Below are 21,973 nucleotides of genomic sequence, written 5' to 3'. Positions count from 1 at the left end.
AAATGAAGAAAATGAACAAATAATCTCAGACTTTTGAAGCACAATGTAATTCCATAGTACTTTACGTTCGAACAAGCAAGACTACATGTTCAAACGATCCACTACAAGAAAAAAAGATTTTTCGATGATTTTTATAGTGTTGCAAAAGAAAACGCCGCATTAGAGATAGTTTTTCCGGTGAGTTTTTGATCGCCGCTTAATTCCGTTTAGAAAGCTGATTCAGCTAGTTACTTTAACTAATTGCAGCGAATATAAGCTTTTTTACAGCGATTTATTTTGCCGGGAAAAGAAAAAACCTGTTGCAACGCTCGAATTTGCCGAAATTATTGTCTGGCGCCAATCCCCTAAAAATATTTTCTTTTTTCCCCCGATTTCTTTCCCCCTCCACTTCTCTCTATTCTTCTCCAATATTCCATCTCCATTTGCCTTTCCGAGAGATCAGCTGCTACTCCATCCACGTCCCCCGAACGATTTCATCTCCATTTTCGCCCAACCACCCAAAGGTTTCTCCTTTACCATATTTTCCTCCCACAAAAGCTACGGTGGAGACAGAATCCCAAAAGCTGATTAGGAGTCCCAAAAGCTGATTAGGAATCCCAAAAGCTGATTAGGAGTCGTGCGATTCGTCTCTTTGAATCTGTGGGATATGGGTCAGTTGCTTCGGTTGGTCGAGATTCAGTTGAGGGATAGCGTGGGTCCTTCCGTCACCACAGGTATGGCTGCAACTCAGAACTAGTTTGGTAATGAATCGATTTTGCGCGCTTGTTTCTTTACAAAATTAGGAGCTTTTTGTTTGTAGACTAATTTCTATTTGTGCAGTTGTGAAATCTACCACTTTTTCACGAATTTTGCTGTCAATATCTGCATTTTGTGCTTCACATAACTCATGTCTGTGGCTCGAACATTGAATGACCCAGTAAAAAATATATATTTTACCAATACATCTTATACTAATTAGTTGTTACTAAATTATAGATAATCTCAAGTTTCAAGTCCTACTTGTTTTTGGAGTGTACCTGTTCTCATAACACAATATGGAAATTAATTGATTAGTGTTTCGGTAACATGAAGGAAATCTGTATTTTTCTGGGACTATTCCCTGGTGCAGTCACCAAGAGAGTGACATTAGAGTAAAAAATTTCCAAAGTTCTGAAGAGAACAGGGAACAATTTTAACATCCACAAAAAGTTGGCATATGTGTGTGTGTGTGTGTCTTTTCGTGGGGCTAACACAACAAGACTTTTTTAAGGATAACACACAAGGCTTGAGGAAATTTTTCAGAAGTATGTCTTTCCCAAGCATGACCCTGTACGAATTTGGTTCTTTTTTGAGCAAGTTTCCAGTTCTCATGAACTGATAAAAAAGTTGTCTTGATAGACTGAACAATTCAATTAATTTTTCAGTGCTCTTCAAATTGGATTTGTGCTAGCTAGGGCCTGCCTTTACATTAATCATCTTGGGCAAACTTTGCTACCCAAATGTATATAGAAAATGCCCCTTTTACCCACAACAGACTGCATGTACCTCTTGTGTGCTGGAAAAAACCCTTTTTACTGGTTTGAGTGCATGTAGTCCTAATGCAAGCCATGATCAAGAACAGGGATGACTCTTATATTAAGATGTGATTTAATAAATTATTTTATATATATATATATAGATATTGAGTTATATCTAATTTTATATCTCAATTAATCAGACTTATCTCATTTGTCAGCCTTAATTAAGTTAGAAAACATAATGAGACACTTTAACTAGGAACTCCAATTATAACTTTGACTAGTTCTTTTGGTATAACTAAGAAGCTTGCTCACATTATCATTGCGCTGGATTAACCCTTTTTTCTTGTAGTGTAAAAAAGTTTGATACTGACTACTGAACTATATGATCATGAAGGGGCACTGATTTTAATGGGGGGGGTACAAACTCCTAACTTCGTTTTCCAAAGAATAATGGCTTTCCGTGATTAATGGATTGGATATAAATCATGTTTTGGAAACATATCGCAAAAATTAATAATATATATATTTTTCGAACAATTACTGCCTACTGCTCAAAAACCAACCAATTAAAGGAGATTTTTCTTGTCTGCTTCTCCCTTAGTGGCTTCAAACGTGTAATCTAAGTGTCTTTCATCCCTTCATATCTGATCTGTAATGTTTTATTTCCTCCACTGTACGTACTGTTAACAAAGTGAGAGAACCAAAAAAAGAAGTGAAAACGCAGCCGGTGAAAATAGAAAAATTAAAAAAGTTATTAAGTCCAGCTTATTTTAGCTTTTTAATTAGCTGATCATGATGAACGAGTACTGAGTCTGATCTTCTCTCACTTTTGTTACAAAGTGCATGCTGTTGTGGTGGTTTGGAAATATTGGATTCAAACTATAGTTTGAATTAAGTTAGAAAACATAATGAGACACTTTAACTAGGAACTCCAATTAGAACTTTGACTAGTTCTTTTGGTATAACTAAGAAGCTCGCTCACATATGTCTAAAGCAATCAGATTTTTCTTACAATTAGAAATACATTATCATTGTGAGAGTTTGATAACTTGCTTACAATGACTTCTTTTTTGGAGAAAAATATCAATATCCAGATTTTATCAATCATTTGGGTATATGTATCAATTATATAGTACTCCCTAAATATTAATCAAGTTCATTCTTAAATATTAACTGAGCAATTAAGTGCACTTCGAATATGATCATGCTATGAATTATTCCTTTCTTATTATTACTGTTTGTTTTCATGTTAGTCCCATTGTTTATGCATGATCTCTTACATGCATGATGATTGTTAGTCCACAGCCCTCTCATTTCTTTGTATAGAAAGCTCATAATTCAATATTTCCCCCCGAGTTACATTCATATCGTTTCGAGTTAATTCATTTTCTGTTTTTGTCTCAATTATCTCAAATTTCTTTTGAGATTCATGATATACTAAAAGATAATATTGGGGATTATCTTGCAACATATATTGTGTGTGTATATATGGATTAAATAATCGAAATGCATGAAATATAATCACTATTGAATATATAGGTTATATTTTCACTTAAATATTCTACTCCATCTAACTTCACATGATGAGTACTAGTGTGATACACATGTACATGATTAATTAAAAAATTCACCAATTAAATCTCTAAATGATAAGGAGATCATCCAAATTAATTAGTACTAATGAAAAACAAATATTAAATTCATGAATTAATATATATATATATATTTGGTTCGATCCATATTCTGCTTAGATATTACTTAATAGACTGATTTTTGGTTCTTGACATCATGATCATGGACGAAAAGACTGTCAGTTTGGACTGGTATTTGTCCCATTTTCACTAACATATATTATATATAGAGACAAAAGCCACTAGATTCCTTCCACGTAACAGCCATCATCCGAACGACTATATACTTGGGACCCACGTACAACTAGCGTTACTGTGTCCAGCTGTCAGCATCATAGATAAGGACATCTTCAGTAGGCCAAAGAGTTCTCTCTCCCCTCTCTCTCGGTACGTAGGGTGATCCAATTAATCACCCCCACAAGAGTCTTCCAAGGACCTCATCCTCCGATTTCTTATATTTTCACTGACGAAACCTTTACTTCCTTGGCATCTTCTTATGCATTTAGAAGTTTCCCTTGTCATTTTCGTCCTAACATTAATTATTTCTTAATTAACACATGACTGGTCGCATGCATGCATGAGCTCATGTTGATCCAACAAGACCAAAAGGAAAAACTACAGAAATCATTGACTTGCTAAGAAAAGGATAGAGATTAAAACTAGTACTACTACTACATGACATTGCATTATTGGTTGCATATAAATATGCTTTCAAGTACCCCCGGCCATTCCTTTACCCTCCTTTAATTCATTCGTTGAAGCTTGTTCTTCTACATTTTTTTGGCAATAATTTCTTGGGCAGTAGGGTTGATGAAGAGTCTTGCTGAAGTGTAGCTTTCATTTTGGTAACAAACAAGGGTTAGCGTCTGGCCTAGCTAGTCATTCAATTAATAATCATTTGGATGTGATTCCCTAACTTTGTCACCGACTTATAAGACTAGTTACTCATGTTATTCAGAAACCCTAAATAATGATTACTTCTTCAAGCTTTTTTGTGTAGTTCATCTCATTATATAGGCTTGGTAGACCCCCCCCCCCCCCATATATGGAAATCGATCATATCCTATTACTCAATTATAAAGTCTATATTCATATATATATATATATATATATATACTTTATATATATATGGACATTGATCCTATGCTCATGAGTTAGAGAGCAGATTAATTTAAGGATATTTTCATGTTTATATGGCCCCCATATTTAACCTAATTGCTTCAGTATTTTAATTTCTTTTTTGGCTTCCTTTTTCTCCCCCACAACCAATCATTAGGAGCTAATGATTGAACGATGTTGGGAAATGGATATATTAATTTCACCTTAGCATGCACTTCTACAGAGAGTTCATGGAATTTAGAGATCTATGGTATGCTTATAGAACTAAGATATTGAAATAAAAGACTCAAAAAGACTCGAATCCCTAAGGGGAAAGATAAAGGTCTGCCCTTAGAAGCGTCTTAGTATTTGTATTATTAAATCATGGACAAATATAAGATCTCTCTCTCTCTCTCTCTCTCTCTCTCTCTCTCTCTCTATGATAATTTCTCTTCTCAATAGCCCTTCAACATATCAATGTCTTTGATCAGATTATATTATATATTGCCCTATATATATATATATATATATATATATATGATGGTGAAATGAATTCCATCACTTGATGCCAGTACCTACAGGTAGATCAATAGAATAGTACTACTTAATCCATATTAATTACAACCATGCACATGATGGAAAGCACGACAAAAGCTAGCTAATTAAGCTAAGCTAGCTTCAAATCTTAATTCCTAAAAGCCAATAACTCATGTTACACAAAATAAAAAATTCCTCCGAAGCAAATCTGATCATGACTTCCTTGGGGTTTGTTTCCCTTTAATTATAATTAGATAGCCAGCTTTCTTTTCCCTTTTTTATTTTAATTATTTTTTGTACATGTTTTTTTGTTTTTTACCCAGTAATTGCACATATATATAATACATTAAATCATCGAACTCCTATGAAGCATTTTGTTTTTCTGAATCATTGGAAATGTGGGGCTTTAACAGGTGTGTTAATGTGATATCAAACTCTAGTATAAGTTACAATAATCCTAAGTGGTAACTCTCGGTTAGGTTCAAATAAGTATAAGATTAGACTTCAAATTAATGCACCAATTCCACTAAATTCTTTTTAAGGAATTTCACTCACCAAAATACATAAAGATGCATTAAACTATGTGAATTATTGGGCATCGACCAAATCTGGATTCTGTTTCCCTTGCTCTCCCACTTCCTTGCATTTATTTTAAGGAATTTCACTCCCCAAAATACATGTAGTCTTAATCCAAATTGAATTAATCCCATCAACTTTTGTTAGTTAATTGGTTTAGTATTTTAGGAAATTTTGGCTCAAATAACTAATACTTCAGCAAGAGCTCAAGTTATGTGCTCTCGCCTAGTCGAGCCTGACATTAGTTTCAGCTGAGTTGAGTTATTATTATTCTTTATAATAATAGACTGATGCAAGTTTTTCCTTCTAGCTTCCCTTCTACTCTTTTTAAATAAAAGAGCATAAAAGATAGTTTAAAAACCCCAAAAAAATGACTATATATTTTCGTTATGGGACTCCCCCCACCAGATTTTTTCCAACATGTAGAGATATCTCCTGGGACAATCTATTGGCATTTTCTAACCTTTCATCGTATATGTAACATTGCCCAGAAATCTAATTTAAAACAGAATTAATTCTTGTACCTTAGACCATAAAATTCTCCAACCATCCATTAATTTTTGGAGTCGGGTTTGGGTTTCAATTACCTCAAAATTGAAGTATTGTTTTCACAAGTGCAGTTCATATGAGGCTTACCCAATTCATAGATGCCATAATTGTTTTCCCAACGATAATGAAAATATTCAAGCATACCACCTACACACTTCCATAACTTCCATAATTATTCCAACTCTTGTATAGGTGGACCTTCTACTTAGAATCTTTATATGCACCTTGATCTAGAATATACCAAAAATATTCACATATATATGACTATGTTCAACATGATGACATATATTTTCTACAGCACTTCACTGTTCCTGGCATAAACAGAATAATATTTTCAACACTATCTCTTCGTCACTCCACAACGATCTTCATGACAACCCCGGTTAGTATCATTTTCAACACCTTCTCTTGTGCTCCACATGCAAGTAAATTCGACTCGCCTGCTTATTTATTCAATAATGCACTTTCTCATACCCGTCCTCCATATAGCTAAATCGAAGTTATCCGATTAACTATTATGTATATTTCAACCTTTTTAGATGGACAAAAGCTGGATGAACTTGACTGATCGACTTCGTTCGCCTGCATACGCCGATGGGGTTAACGCTTTCCTCACCCTGGCACGAAACCATTCTCAGGGGTGTTGGTAACCGGTGATGAAAGTACAAATAACGTTGACTTCTACGGTGTTATTAATGATATCATGGATTAACGCTATATGGGTTGGCGCGGGTGTACTTGTTCATGTGTGATTGGTTTGACGTTGGTGATCCAAGGAGAGGGATACGAGTTGATAACCATATGTCCAGTATCAACATGGACAAGACTTGGTATAAGGATGAACCATTTGTGTTAGCATGCCAAGCTTCCTAATGTTTTTACATCAGAGATATAAGGGCGAAAGGGAGATGGTTTGTGGTGCAAAAGTACACGAACAGGAATGTATATAACATTCCACCGGTGCCAAGGGTGTTAGAAGATATTGTTGGCGAATCAAGTGATGATGATGCCTATCAAGAAAATGAATCATCAATTGATTATGCACCATTGGATTGTGATGGATGTCCAGTGTCAACTCCATTGAATAGGGATGATATAGAACCTATCTTGATTGATGCACGAGAAGGCAACGGTTTGGCTGGTCAAAACATGGATTCAACAGATTTTATTGACGATGGCCTAGTTGCTTCTAGTTCAGGAGATGCTTATAGTGATGGGGAATATTCAGATGAGGATGACCTACCCACAGACGACGAGTATGTGTCAGAATAGACAACCAGCCGTAAAGTTGATGCACTTTTATTCCATAGTTTACCTTTTTTGTAATGGGTATGTGGCAGATATAAATTGTGAGAACTTACATGTATGTTCATTTCAACTAAGTTATCATGCTCCAGTTACCTTTGATTGAGCAATTTAGGTCAAGTAATGCTTCTAGTTCATAATCAATATTTTTTTAAAGTTATGGATCTTGAAGGCACACGTACTATGAATATAGTTGTAATGATAGCTATCTCTAGTTCCAAATTGATGAGTCTATTTATAAGTATAGACTCCCATATTGGTTGGTCAAATTATTCAAGTAGACGTTTAATGTTTGTTTAAAACTTAGTTTCACGTGTGAGTCATATGAACAAAGTAGAAGTTACGATTAACTATAACTAATAAAAGAAAACTATACGACCGGGGTTGATTTATTTCTTAATAACTATGGAATTACAACCCATTGATGAGGGGACTGAACTAATAATTAAGTGAACCCTGTGTGTTTTATAGTTTGCATTATAATATCAAATATTTGTTGGAATTTCTAAGTTATTATGTTACTTATATATTGATTCCATTATCTCTCAGGTGGGGGGAAAAAAGACGGCGTTGCATTTATTGTACAAGAAATGAGGAGCATCAACATTCAAGGTAGACAATAAACGATTAAGTACGTTCTTATAGTAGGTTGTTTCCCCCATTTTCTTGTATGCTAGTTCATGAAATCCATGATTGCAACAAACGCAATCATTGGATCTTTAATGTTGTTTCTCAACTCATATTAGAATTTTAAAGAGATTGCTATATATAGAGGTGTATTAAACAAAATAAAATATACATCATTTGGTTTGTAGATATTAGTCATCTACAAGATGGGTATTAGAGTCATGTCAAAATTAAGGTGGATAATATGATTTATTAAATGGATTGGGGTTTTTTGTAACTCAAATGGAATGTGGTACAAATGTAGGTGATGCGACGGGAGAGAGTTTTTTAGGAAGAGGGGCTGCACAAGGTATTCGTGCTCGATGATTTGTACCATATACATGTAGAGCCCGCCGACCACGTGGAGTTCACATCGCTTCATACCATTCCACTAGCTCAGATGCAGATCTGTCAGGCTCGGATGACTCAACGCAGCCTCCCAGTCATCCATGGGAGCCACCATGTCCAACTCCAATAGTCTCACCCGGGCCAAATAGAGAATTGTCACCCGTAATATAACCCCCACCTAATGGAGACAATATCGGTACAAATATCATTTCTATTCTTTTTTCAATACAAAACCCGTAGGACATATATGTGTAAACAAGGTCAAATTAATTATGAAGACTGATAGCCATATTTTTTTCTATGAACTTGAAATACAGATGTGACAGCCCCCACAATGCCTAAAGCAAATCAAGAATAGCCCAAACGTAGACGTGGACCTGCTAAGTGTATTGAGTTCGAGAAAGCGAGAAAGTATGGCAAAGTGCTTTTGAAGATTAATGATGGTGAAACAGCCCCGTGCTGCGAGAATGCATCCATGTTCACGACACGGGTAACACGGATAGTAAAATAACATTGCGACATGAGTTGTGCAAAGTGGATTGATGTGCCTGATGCTGAAAAGAATGAGTTGATCGAACGTGTGAGGGTAAGACAATTGTTATTTCATATTGAGGGTAAGGAAGTGGGCGTACAATACAAGATGACGTTAACGTGAACTTCATCCATGTAGGGTGACTTCGTTTTGGACTGGGATCGGGAGAATCATAGATTGGCCGTCTTGAAGCCGTTGCGTAAGCTGTTCAATGCATTCCATCACGAACTACACAAAAAATATTTATCATATGGAAGTCACGAAGAAGCATTGGCTTCTGGGTGTACCATGGTCAACGACAACATCTGGGTTAAGTTGTGTGAGAGGTGGGAAACCGACAAATTCAAGGTAATCATTTGGTTATTCAAAATAACAAACATGGGGAATTTAACATGTCCTTTCAAGGTGCTTACGCAACTTGTGTGTAAGCTAACATTGTATGGTAATGGCAGAAAATCTCAGCACAAAATCGGGAGAATAGAAAAAGACTAACCGTTAACCACACAGCAGGCCGCAAATCCTTTGTTAGGATGTTGGAGGAGAAGGTACAACTATAACTAAATGGATTTTTGCCGTAAGACTTGTATGGTCACAACCCATTTACTGCACTTATACTAGTCCACTAATTTCATTAGAAGTTTGTAAGGGTGCTCATAACATGAAGAATCACATTGGTTAAGGTCATATCCATTTTCATAACGCAAAAAATTCATGTTTCCTATAAAAAAATCTCGCAGTTTATACAGTTCGCTGATCTAAACTCAATACAAGTTTATTGTCAAAACATAAAGGTCTTAGAATGTGATTCTTCATAATAGAGTTGGGGACTGCTTACATAACATAAGACATAATAATTGGTTAGAAGGACCTCTTATTTAGAATTAGAGAAAATAAATATGTTAGATGGGAGCAGGATGTTGCTGATCTTGGTCTGTTGCTTGCTAGAATATTTTTCAGTGTTATTTTTCTGCTGGATTAGTGATTTTCTCTCTAGATCTTGTGTGTTTAGATCTGGTATACCCATTGTGTTCAATTTAGTCATATTTTTTGGATTTTGAGTAAAGTTTTGGTCATTTTAATTGATTAGTGTGATTTGGAGATAATTCCATTGCGAAATAGAGGACTCATCAGATAAAAGAAGTGAGCAGTCTCCTTAAACAAAATGAAAAGGCGCAGCAGAAAAACTTTACTATAGCTGGTACAGTACAATTTTATTACTGTATCTTAAACTTGAAAAAATTCTGACATATATTAAGGACATGAATAGAACTTATGATGATTGAAGCAAACATGAATGCTTGGTTTGTCCGGAACAATTTGGGTGTGGCTCTATAGAAAACCATTATAGGTGAAAAGAAGTGAGCAGCAATCGAGATGGTCCAGTGTGTGTGCAATATTTTACAAAATGATAAGGGATTTGCATCACGAGCAAGATTGGTAATCTCGTTAGCATCGCTAAAAAATGTGTCTATATAAATTTATGTTAAATTTTTCTACTTGCTTTAAAAGCTCAAAAATGTTTTTTAGAGCAAGATAGTAATTTTTCTAAGACTAGAGATAGAAAAGGAAGGGCTAGGGACCCTGTAATAGTTGTTAGAACACAAATACAAAGAAAACTATCCATTTACTCAAAGCACTCTAGTTTTCTGCTGCTGTAAGGAATATCTCTTGAAGGAGAGATATTCTTCAGTTAATGAGAAACCGAGAGAGGCTCTCGGTTTGAGAGAGTGAACTATTTTTTCAAGGTGCATACAATTTGTCAAACTCTAGTTTAAAGATGATTGATCTTCAGTGTGAAGCTTTTTTCAACAAATTGGTTTAATATAGTCTGAATCTCTTCCTTGCATTTGTGGAGTGAACTACACAGAAATGTTCATGTCCACTCATTTGCATTGTAAGGTATGATTCAATTTAGTTTTGTAAAGAAGTGTTTGTGTGGTTGTACTATATGGGTTTTTTTTTATATGATTGGCCCTTTCAACAAAATTTCGGTCTAATAATATTTTTAATTCCACACAATTGTAGCGGGCTACGAACGCGAATTTGGTGGAGTTCTATAAGGAGACCCGCTGGTCAAAGAAGAATGGTAAATTTGTCACCTCAGCCGCTGAAGACACTTATGTGAGTGCGATCTATATTCAAAACTATTTCCTGCCCAAAAGGATTGTTTAGTTACTTTATACTTGAAAGTGGCTTATTCATGAGCCATCACAAGACTGAAGAATAACCATATAATTAATTTCCATGTGTAGAAGGAGATGGTTGGCAAGATGGATGGTCTAGAGCCTGAACAACGCACCGATGAGGCAACTGCGAGTGTATTTAGGGAGGTACTTGGTTAGAGACCCAGATACACAAGGGGGCTAGGCGAGATGGTCATCCCGGAGTCGACAAGATAACGGGACCGTGACTGAGAAAGAGAGTACCTTGCCTTAATTGAAAAACACAAGAAAGATGCCAACAATTACAAGACGCAGCTTGATGAAGTGAAGGATGAATTGAGAGAACTTCGTGAGAGGCAAAATGAAACTGATAAGATGATGATATTCTTCTTCAATTTCCATCCTTCTAGTGGGTCTCTCCATTCTTCTAGGTCCTGGAGAGACCCAGTGAACATCAGTTATGAAATGAGGGAAGGGTTTTTTTTGTGTATTTTGGGCTATTTTTGGTAGTCAGAGATCGTGGGTGGCCAATATATAAATATATATATATTTATATATATATATATATATATGAAGACCAAGGTTGTCTACTTTTGTGTTGTGGGAGAGGTCTGGGCAGTTGGGGGATTTTTTGGACTTGTTGGTGAAATGGAGAGTTTGGCTATATCATGATGAGTAGTTCCAATTAGATAGCCATATTGTTGGGTAAGGATCGGACTCGTATGGGAGCCAATGAATTACCACACCTTGAACGGACATTAAGTGAATGGTTATTGTCAGTGCAGCATGGTGAAGGTACAAAGTATAAGTTATGTAATCCTTTGATTCCTTCTCTTATGAATTTGTGGTTGACATAAGTATTTTGTCAAATATCATATTGTCTGATTATAAATAATATTGAATTTTCTTAGAATCTGATAGGCTTTAACAAACCGTTCATTCAATTCAGGAAAGGGAAATTTTGATGGAGCAGCTGGATTGCAAAGGTTTGGTTCAAAATCAGCAAAGAAAGTAAGATTTGTCTTCCATTTGTCTTCGGGAGGATGTTATGATTTTTTTATTAATAATTTATTTTGCTGTCAATATTTGTCAGAAGTGCACTTATATATTTTCATGTTTTAGTTTTAGATTTTGGTACCTTAAACCTGTTTAGAATTATTTATGACCCTAGTCATTTATTACCATTGTTTCAGGAAGGATATTTCAAGCATTATACCTGCTGGTAAAGCTGGCAAAACGGGTAGATCATTGATGAATGATTAGTTATTTTGGCTTGGTATTGCACATATTAATTTTAAGCAAGTCAGATATGTATGTTACTTGCTTGGTGACACTTGTGATAAGCTTTTAGATCGTTAGAAAGAAGATATAGTGCTTCCCTAACTTGTGTAATGGGTTTTTTGAGCAAGAACATCTCATTTTGGATGTGTAATAATTTTTTGTGGATTCTGTTTTTGGTTACCTAGAACTGGTAATTCTTGGTTGTGCCTTTGAGTTCACTTGATACTTCTCATCTCACCTCTTGAGGTGTGAGATGGAGGGATGGAATAAAGGAAGAGAAAATGAAAAATAAGAGGTTGAAATGTTAAGAGAACAGGGAAAAGTCATGTACTGGTTTGAGCTGAACCCCATCCTTTGCTGTTTTCATGAATATATTTTCTACTTTGCATGCTTTTTAACAAGTCATATATGTTACTTGCTTGATGAGCTGATGTTATTAGTTTTTAGAGCAATTAAGTTTGGTTTTGTGCTTCTCTAACTTGTGCAATCAGTTCTTTTTTTATCCCTCCATCTCATTTGGATGTGCATAATATGGATTCTATTTTTGGTCAAGGAGAAATGGTAATTCTTGGTTGTGCCTTTAAGTTCACTTGGTAAATCTCATGTCACCTCTTGAGGTGTGAGATGGAGGGATGGAATAAAGGAAGATAAAATGAAAAATAAGAGGTTGAAATGTTAAGAGAACAGAGAGATTAAATGTACTGGGTTGAGCTGAATTAATTTCCTCTGCTGTTTTCATTCTTTTATTTTCTGCTTTGGGTCATATATATACAAGTCAGATTTGTATACATCCTTGGTGATACTTGTTATTAGTTTTTAGATCTTGGTGATACGTTTGGTTTTGTACTTCCCTAACTTGTGCAATCAGATCTTTTTTGAGCAAGAACATCCCATGTACTGGTTTGAGTTGAACTAATTCCTTGCTGTTTTCATGAATATATTTTTTGCTTTGCAAGCTTTTTAACAAGTTAGATATGTTACTTGCTTGGTGAGCTGATGTTATTAGTTTTTAGATCATTTGGAACTAAGGTTTTGTGCTTCCCTAACTTGCGCAATCAGTTCTTTTTTTAGCAAGAACATCTCATTTGGATGTGCATAATATAGATTCTGTTTTTGGTTGCTTAGAACTGGTAATTCTTGATTGTGTATATGAGTATCACTTGGTACTTCTCATGTCACCTCATTCGGTGCGAGATGGAGGGATGGAATAAAGGAAGAGAAAATGAAAAATAAGAGGTTGAAATGTTAAGAGAATAGGGAATTAAATGTACTGGTTTGAGCTGAAGTTATTTTCCTCTGCTGTTTTTCATGAATTTATTTTCTGCTTTGCTTCTGTTTGGGCTCAATTATGTAGCTATTGACTAACTTTAATCATGAGCGTATGAGGGGATTCAATGGTGGAGTCTCATGTAAGAAGAAATGAAGAAATTATGAGGAGCCCATAAGCAAACAATAAGAGAATTCACAATAGATTCTAACACTGAGTTGTGTATATCATTTCTAGAATTTCACTATTATGAATACCGACTTTAAAATCTCAATATATGACACTAGAGAAACCTTTATAGAAACCACGTAAAAGGGTGGGGTATGGTAGAATCATAGCCTCTTGGGAACTAGTCAATTTATTGCTTGTGAAAAGATCATTGCTTTGGTATTTTTATAACAATACACAGTAGTGAAGTTTATTTTGTTGTAACGTTTTTTTTTTTTTTTTTTTTTTTTTTTGTGTATCATTACCAGATTGGAGTTGGAGAGATCAAAATATTCAATATGCAAAAATTTTAGCTATAAGGGCATTGTTGAAGTCATGTTGAAGCTTGTTCTACCCACCCCTTAAGCCCAGGTGCATATTGAAATAGCTGAGTAGATATAATTTTTAATGCTCAATTCAGGTGCAAGACAATTGAGAAATATTGAATGAATGTGCCCATTTTCAGATAATATTGTTTAGAACATATATTTAGTAGTTGAGTTGTAGGTTTTGGACTCCAATTGGTACACCCTAGTGTAGCCTATAATTACATTAATGTGAATTCTATGTAACTGATCGACTTTGGATGAATGAATGTATTTGATTAGGAGCTGATTCTGTTTCCTATTTTATGTGTGGTGTTTAATATTCTTTTAAAGTATAATTTATCTTATTTCAAGTCAGATGCTAAATATATATTTAGTGATTGACTTGAATTTAATAAGATGTGCAATATGTGTTACTAACATTACCTGCATTAGTATGATAACAAAACCCAGCCAAAACGGCGAATGGAAAAAAAAAATTGAACTAAAGCATCTTTCGGCGAATTCAAACTCGCTGGAATTAAGAATAATTAAGTATTAGCGGCGACTATGTATCGCCGTCGATTACTTACTTGCAGCGATTTATATGCACTGCAAATCTGCAAGACTTCCATCAAATACATATTACGACGACTTGTGAAATCGACGCAAATATTTTTGCGGCGATAGACCAACTTTGCGGCAACTTTTCATCCGTTGGAACATCACAATCCGCGACGAAAATTGAGATCGTCGTGATCATTGTCGGCGCATTTACATCGACTAATATCGCCGTAAATAATACTAGTCGCGACGATATCACAATATCGCTGGGAAAGAGAAAATTTTTTGCAGTGATTTTACGTATCATTTACGACGATATAAATCGTTGCATTTTACTTTTCCCAATGATATCGCACCAAACGGACAAGCTCTTTTGCAGCGTGTTATGATATGGTTTGGGACAAATAAAATTCACCGGAAAAAATTATTATTCCAAGCGAATTTTATTTTTCATTGCGATTGATCAGAAAATGCATCTTTATTTCGTCAAACGTGCAGCGAGGTAAAAATCGCCAGAAGAGATTAACTGCAGCGATTATGGTATGTATTAGCGTCGATTTTGAGCGCTGGAAAAACCCTTTAGGGCTATGTTTTGAGCGCGATATACCAATTAATCATGTTGGTACGTGAATATGTTTAATGTTCTTGTGTGAATGCGACAACCTATGGTGGCATGCTATGTTTAGGGCTGAGCAAAAATCCAATCGAAAATTCAGCTCTGAATCCAATTTCGCACTGATTTTGACAAAATTGAGTAGGAACCTTATTTATTTTTTTTAGTTTTCGGTCGTAGTCGCAGTGACATGATAGCGAGGAACCCCTTGATGAGGATCACTCGATGGCGAGGGGCAGTGTCCACTTGCAGGTGAAGAATGAGGAAGACAACGAGGCATTAAGCAGAGTGGCGGATGCTATGGCACCTTGTTCCTCATTAAAGGACTTGGCGAGGTTCCGTGGTGCCAAGGGTGCTGCCGATCGACAACACCAAGGATTTAAATTGGGATTAGGCATACAATGTTCCTAAGGCAGTGCACGTGTCATTAACTATTCAATTATATTGTAGTGGAATAAGTAAAGGTTTAGTCGGAGACTAAAATAATATTCATACCAAAGGTCTAAACCATAAATAGAATCATTCATTAACACAAATATCCATATGTCATTGTCACTATCCAAATAATATTATACAACACTATTTGTTGATTCCCTACATCCAAGTTCAACAAGTCATATGTGATTTGTCGCCTAACTAAATGTTAAATTTCAAAAATAATACAAAAGCTATTAACAGATACAAGCCTCCATTGCTATTACTTGGGTGGGTCTGGTCCTTCTTCCTCGGGTACCTCTCCCAGAGCTAACTTTGCAAGTCTACGGTTCCGATATATGAAATCATAAGTATGTCAAATAGCTATGATAAGACTGCTAATGAGAGACAATGCACGTGAAGATGTAATGCACACTTTTATGTAAAAGATCTACGAACACATATTTGTGCATGACAAGGAAAACAAAAAGTACGCATTCATAGTCATGCTAAGGAATCACCCTCTGAATAAAAACACAATTATATAAGTATGGCAAAAGTTCACCCTCTGAGGAATTACCCTCTATGCAAAACTCAAGTGTGTGTGTATATATATATATATATATATATATATATGTATCACCGAAGCGAGGAATCACCCTCTTTTCAAGCATGTAAAACTCATCTCGACACATCATATAGATTGTCATCACATAAAGCTTCATCTCATAAAATGGCAAGTAGGGGAAATCACTTCACCGTTCGGCTCGGGAAATCACTCACATCTGACCAACATGCAAATTGACTCACCTGTTTCAAGTCATCCAATACACACACCGAAGTATACATGTTGCACCGGGAACACATTCTACCATGTCTACCAACTCAATGACACTGCACATGATACGCCTGGAGAATCTCTCGACCCATCTATCAAGTGAGGCCAATACAAAAGTGTTCAACCCCAATCATCACAGGGACTCTCTCTCTCTACCTGTATGAAACTTGTGACAACATGTCATAGGAATAGCCCAGGGAATCCTCAACCAATCCACAATAATTGACTCACAGTAAAACTCACACACCCAAAATCATCACATCACCAATTTGTACCATTCAAACGTCAAAATCTTAAAATCACAAAATAAAGATATTTGTAAACATAATGAAGAAAAATATTTATTAATTCATGTACAGAAAGGGTAAAAGATACATAATATGCAATGCTGGAACTTACAATATACCCAAGACATTTACCTCGCATTTCTGAGTACTGTCTTAAAAGCTAACCTACCTCAAAGTATTTAAAATGCTAAGGTGACACTAACACTGCTCCTCTCACTACTCCCTCCAACGCCACTTGCTTTCTTTGAAGACTCGAACACCTACTATCTCAAAAGTGAGATTTTGAATTTTACCTTAAGCCATTTATAGGGCAGGATCTTCAAGTGTCCTTCTTACTATTGATGTGTATGATGACAGAGACAGACTAACGAGACAAGGCATGCACGTTCCTACGGCTTGTCTTTAGTCCAGTCTGTAATACCTCCTCGAATGTGGGTCTCCCACGTGGCGCTAAACCATACCTCTAGGTTCAGATGATATGATGTGCACGTCATGATTTTTCTTTTGCAAACCCACTCCAAATGTGACCTTTCAGGTGGAGTATGGGCCTCTGCATAAGACACTACTACCTTCTGAGCATTTTTGTGTTATCTCGAAAAGCCTTACGATCATATGGCTTTTCTCCTTAACCGTTGCTCACCTTAGACTCGTATCTCACCCTTTGTCTAGCCTTTCTCACCTTCATACGATTGGAGTAGTTCTTCTCATGGTCCTTCAGTTGCCTAGATACATAAGCCACGACCCTTCCTTCTTGCATTAAAACAAGTCCTAGTCCATACTTCAATGTGTCATTATAAACCACAAGTGGCTTGTAAGGCTCTAGTAATGCTAACACAAGGGTTGTGGTTAACCTTCTCTTCAATTCCTCAAAGCTATGTTCACACTTTTTATTCCAAATGAACTTGGCGTTCTTCCTAGTAAACGTTGCGAGAGAACTGGATATTTTGAAGAATCATTCCACGAATCTCCTATAGTAACCAACTAGTCCCAAGAAACTCCTAACCTTGTGTACCGTGGTAGGACACTGCCAATTCATGACTGACTCAATCTTACTTGGTCCACTGTGACTCATTGCCTGGATATCATGTGACCCTTAACCTCCTCTAGCCAAAACTCGCACTTGTTGAGTTTGGCAAACAATTATGTTCCTTAAGCTTCCCAATTAACAACCTTAGGTGACTTTCATAATTTTCGACATTCTTGGAATATACTAGAAAGTTATCTATGAACACCACCACAAACATATCCAATAATTGTTTAAATCAAGGTTTTAAATTCCATTTTGTTCTAGCTGAAAAGGCTGAAATTTTTTGTTCTGGTGTAGTATCTGGTACACTATACCTCCTTATTCCATTTCGCTCTAAATTCGGACCTATTTTGGTCCATTTCGTCCATTCCATTTGAATTCTAGTCATTCCAGCCGTAATTGAAATTTCGGGTCCTATTCTGTTTCAGACTGTTTTTATAATTTTCTTGTACTTGGATTACCTTTTTGTAAATTTTAAATCTAGATGGTATTTAATTAATTCTAAAATATAAAATGTATTTATATTATTTTGAATTTTTTTTTGTAACTTTAAATATGTCTCATCATTCTCTTTTTTTTAACTATCATTATTTTTAATTCTCTATTCTTCTTTTTTTTTTCTTTTTTTTTTTTTTTGTCTCAACTCAATTTTGTGGTTTTTTCAACATGTATTCATTTAATAGATCTTCAATTCTTCTATATATATACACATATACAAGATATACACTTACATATACATGTATTTATTCTATTAGTTGATAGTTTATATATATATATATATATATATATATATATATAATATATAGTTAATTCCGAAAGGGTACACCGAAACACACCGGTATCGAAATATTCAGTTTCAGTACTTAAACCGGAATGATCACCAGAACGGAATTTAAAACATTATTCTAAACACCTTATTCATGATATCCGTGAACACTGCTGGGGCGTTAACTAACCCAAATGTCATCACTGTAAACTCAAAATGGCCATACCTCTTCTAAAACACTGTTTTTGGTATGTTGTCTTTCCTAATCCTCAATTAGTGATAACTAGACTTAAGATCAATTTTAGAAAATACAACAGATTCTCACAACTAGTCAAACAAATAATATATCCTTGGTAAAGGGTATCAATTCTTTATGGTCACCTTCTTCGATTATTGATACACATTCTAAGGGTCTCATTCTTCTTTCTAACAAATAACACCAGTACTCCCCAAGGTGATATATTAGGCCTAATAAACCCTTTTTGTCAATAATATCTATAGTTGGCTCTTTAGCTCTTTTAACTTTGTCGGGGCTATCTTATAAGGTGCCTTATGTACTGGAATTATCTTAGGTTCCAACTTGATCGAAAATTTAACTTCCCTAGGAGGTGGTAATCTTGGCAATTCTCCAAACACTTATGAGAACTCACTTACTACTTATATGCCTCTTACCTCCTTGGGCTCCTTCTCCGTAAGTACTAAGTGTACTAAATAGGCCTCACCACCACTCGCTAACTCCTTCTTGGCTTGTAGTGAGGTAACTACCCCTGGCATTGATCAAAACTTACTGCTCCAAAAAACCATATCCTCCAATCTACACTCGAAATGTTACCGTTCTTTCTCGACAATTCATACTCGCAAAATGCCTAAAAATCCAATTCATCCCTAGGATAATATTGAAACCCAATAACTTGAATACTAACAAAGCCGCTTCCAAGATAACTCCTTCTATCTCCAAAAGATACTCTACAATCATTTTAGTGCAAAATATCATCTCTCCATTAGGCAATGCTACAGAAACCTTTTGTTGCATCAATGATGCCTATAGACAGCCTCTCCCTAGGTAGTGGACACAAATGACTAGGACACACCCAAGTCAAACAGGGTACTCGTGTAGTATTGAGATACTCTAACTAGTCTTGAAATGATCAAACAACTCACTTCTTACACTACACTCCTGAAATTATTGACTAGTTAGCTAAAGTTAGGGTTGATTTGGAACAATCATTTCTTATCACTTGGGGCATATGGTTCAATAGAAACAAGATGTTGCATGAGCAGATTAGTATAGAACCATGGCAAGCAGTTGATCAAGCTCTAGCTTTGCAAAAAGCTTATAAGAATTGCAAGGTAGACAAACAAAAAAGGATGAGCTCTTACTGTCATTGGGAACATCCTATGGGAACGCTGAAACTTAATGTAGATGTTGCAATGTTCATTGAGCTATACTAAGGGATGCACAAGGAGGAGTGTTAATGGCGGCTGGTAAAAAGATCATGAAGTTAAAGCACTTGAAGACATTGAGCTGTTGGCTATGCTTCGGGGGCTACAGTTATGCATGCACATGGGAATTGCAGACCTGATTCTTAAGAGTGATTCTATGCTAGCTGAAGAGGAATCTATGTCATTGCTAGTTAATGTTGTTCTAGAAATTAAAATAATGATGAAAAGATTTAAAAGCTACAAGATCCAGCATGTCAGTAGATAGAGAAATGAAGTGGTTCATAGACTAGCAAAATATGTTTGGAATGTTGATTTTAGAAAAAATTTTCTTTATCCATAAATAAAATAATTCGATTGAATTATTTTTTAATGTATTTAAATTGTGCTTTTACAAGAAAACAAAATGTGATAATAATTCGAGAAGATTAATGTATTGTATATAGCAATGAATGTGTTACCAAGAAAGAGAAATATTATATACTACAAGAAAAATGGGTATTTGTGACTATTTTTTTGTTACGAAAATAATTATTTGTAACGAAAACAGGCTCATTTTAACTAGAAATAGTCATTTCGCTAAAAAAATTGGTCGCAAATAAGTTGTTTTCTTGTAATATATATATTTATATATATTAACTAAATTTGTATCATCATCAAAGCACCAAACTTAGTGCTTTACAAAACAATAGTTTGGAGTTCTTTTGTTTTAGAGATTAAGTTAAGAATTCGTTTGGTATATATTAATGAACTTTTTTTGTTTACTTTTTGAAGGCGTGTTCCTGGTGAGTCTCACTTACTAATATATAAAATAAACATATCCACAAGTTCAGTTTTTCTCTCTCCCGACAATTTTGCTCTTAACCAAAAATCTAAACATCCCATCTTCTCCGCCCAAAGGGGGTGGAGCTTCTCCCATTTGGCTTGTCCCGAAACTATCCAACTCCATTTTTTTCGATTTTTCCATTATAAGGAGAAGCACCAATATACTACTTTTCAGCCTCCCACGACTGCCATGTGCCCCACTACAAGACTCCCCAGCTGCAAATCTTTCAAACGGTCAAAGCAAAATTTAGAACAGAGCGGCACGTACATCTCACGCATGGCTCAAGCTGAGCGTGAGATCCATGTGCCACCGCACTGCTCTCCTAGTATGGCATGTGGTCTCCACACACCTCCACAGTCCCTAACAGTCATCCGCCCGGTGATTCAACACATCTCTCGCTTGCTTTCTTCCTATGTTTTCACTTCTCCTAACCAAGGATTATGAGAAAGAGTTAGTGAAAGTCTCCTTCAACCAGTCCAAACTAGATAAATGCATAACATAATATTTCACTGCGACTTCCGGTCATAGTATAATAGTTCGTTTATCGGACTGTATCAAAACCGCTTCATGCAGCTTCCCTTTGTGGAAAATGGGTGGAGTCAAGTCATTGCCCCAAGATCCTTCTTTTTTTCTCTTTCTTGTATTGTATTTGTTGGTTTGGGATGAATGTTGAGGTCTCTCATCTTGTTGACTCTTATATCATGTAACTGTTAAATATATCTATAATATGCTTGCTTAGAAGAAGGAAAAAAAAAAAAGATTAAACATATCTACAAGTTCTGGCTGACTCTAACTATATAAAGGGTATAATCAAATGTAAAAGAGATAATCACATATAATCAAATGTCCCCTTGAGTGGAAGAGATAAATATACATATTAAATGGGGCCTATATTATTTAGTGCTAAAGTGTAAATATTTCAAACATTAAATGGACAATAGATTGTGTATAGCTAGCTCACTTATGTGTCTATCTCTCACTTACTTGAAATTTAAGTACTTTTATGTTCAGAGAGGATCTGTGATCCGAAAAATGTTTAATAAATATTGTACTAGAGCCACTTAATGTTTATCTTTCTCACTTGAAACCATCAAATTCGAACAAAAATCGAGATCCTTGTCCAAAGTACTAACTCCCATGAGTTCACATTATATATATATATACATATATATATATATATATACACACACACACACACACAACACACACACACACACACACACACACACATATTC

At 35.5% G+C, this 21,973-nt stretch overlaps 1 protein-coding gene across 4 annotated transcripts; it reads left to right on the top strand.

The window, feature by feature from the left end:
• Nucleotides 1-658: 658 nt before the first annotated feature.
• Nucleotides 659-11,154, top strand: LOC121239691. 4 transcript variants are annotated; one of them, XM_041136980.1, is made up of 8 exons: nt 659-713; nt 7,745-7,807; nt 8,127-8,405; nt 8,527-8,795; nt 8,880-9,089; nt 9,194-9,286; nt 10,767-10,862; nt 10,994-11,154. In XM_041136980.1, the coding sequence occupies exons 4-8, from the start codon at nt 8,730-8,732 to the stop codon at nt 11,081-11,083; spliced, it is 555 nt and encodes a 184-aa protein (XP_040992914.1). In that variant the 5' UTR covers nt 659-713; nt 7,745-7,807; nt 8,127-8,405; nt 8,527-8,729; the 3' UTR covers nt 11,084-11,154. The 4 variants fall into 4 exon arrangements, with proteins under 4 accessions (XP_040992914.1, XP_040992915.1, XP_040992916.1 ...); XM_041136981.1 differs by lacking the exon at nt 659-713 and adding an exon at nt 6,629-7,219 and having other exon boundaries at nt 10,770-10,862; XM_041136982.1 differs by lacking the exon at nt 659-713 and adding an exon at nt 6,629-7,219 and having other exon boundaries at nt 10,997-11,154.
• The last annotated feature ends 10,819 nt before the right edge of the window (nt 11,155-21,973 follow it).

The sequence above is a fragment of the Juglans microcarpa x Juglans regia genome, chromosome 7D, assembly GCF_004785595.1.
Source record: "Juglans microcarpa x Juglans regia isolate MS1-56 chromosome 7D, Jm3101_v1.0, whole genome shotgun sequence".
Taxonomy (NCBI): Eukaryota; Viridiplantae; Streptophyta; class Magnoliopsida; order Fagales; family Juglandaceae; genus Juglans; species Juglans microcarpa x Juglans regia.
Note: the sequence above shows the minus strand (reverse complement) of the source record. Positions and strands in the feature narration are given on the sequence as shown.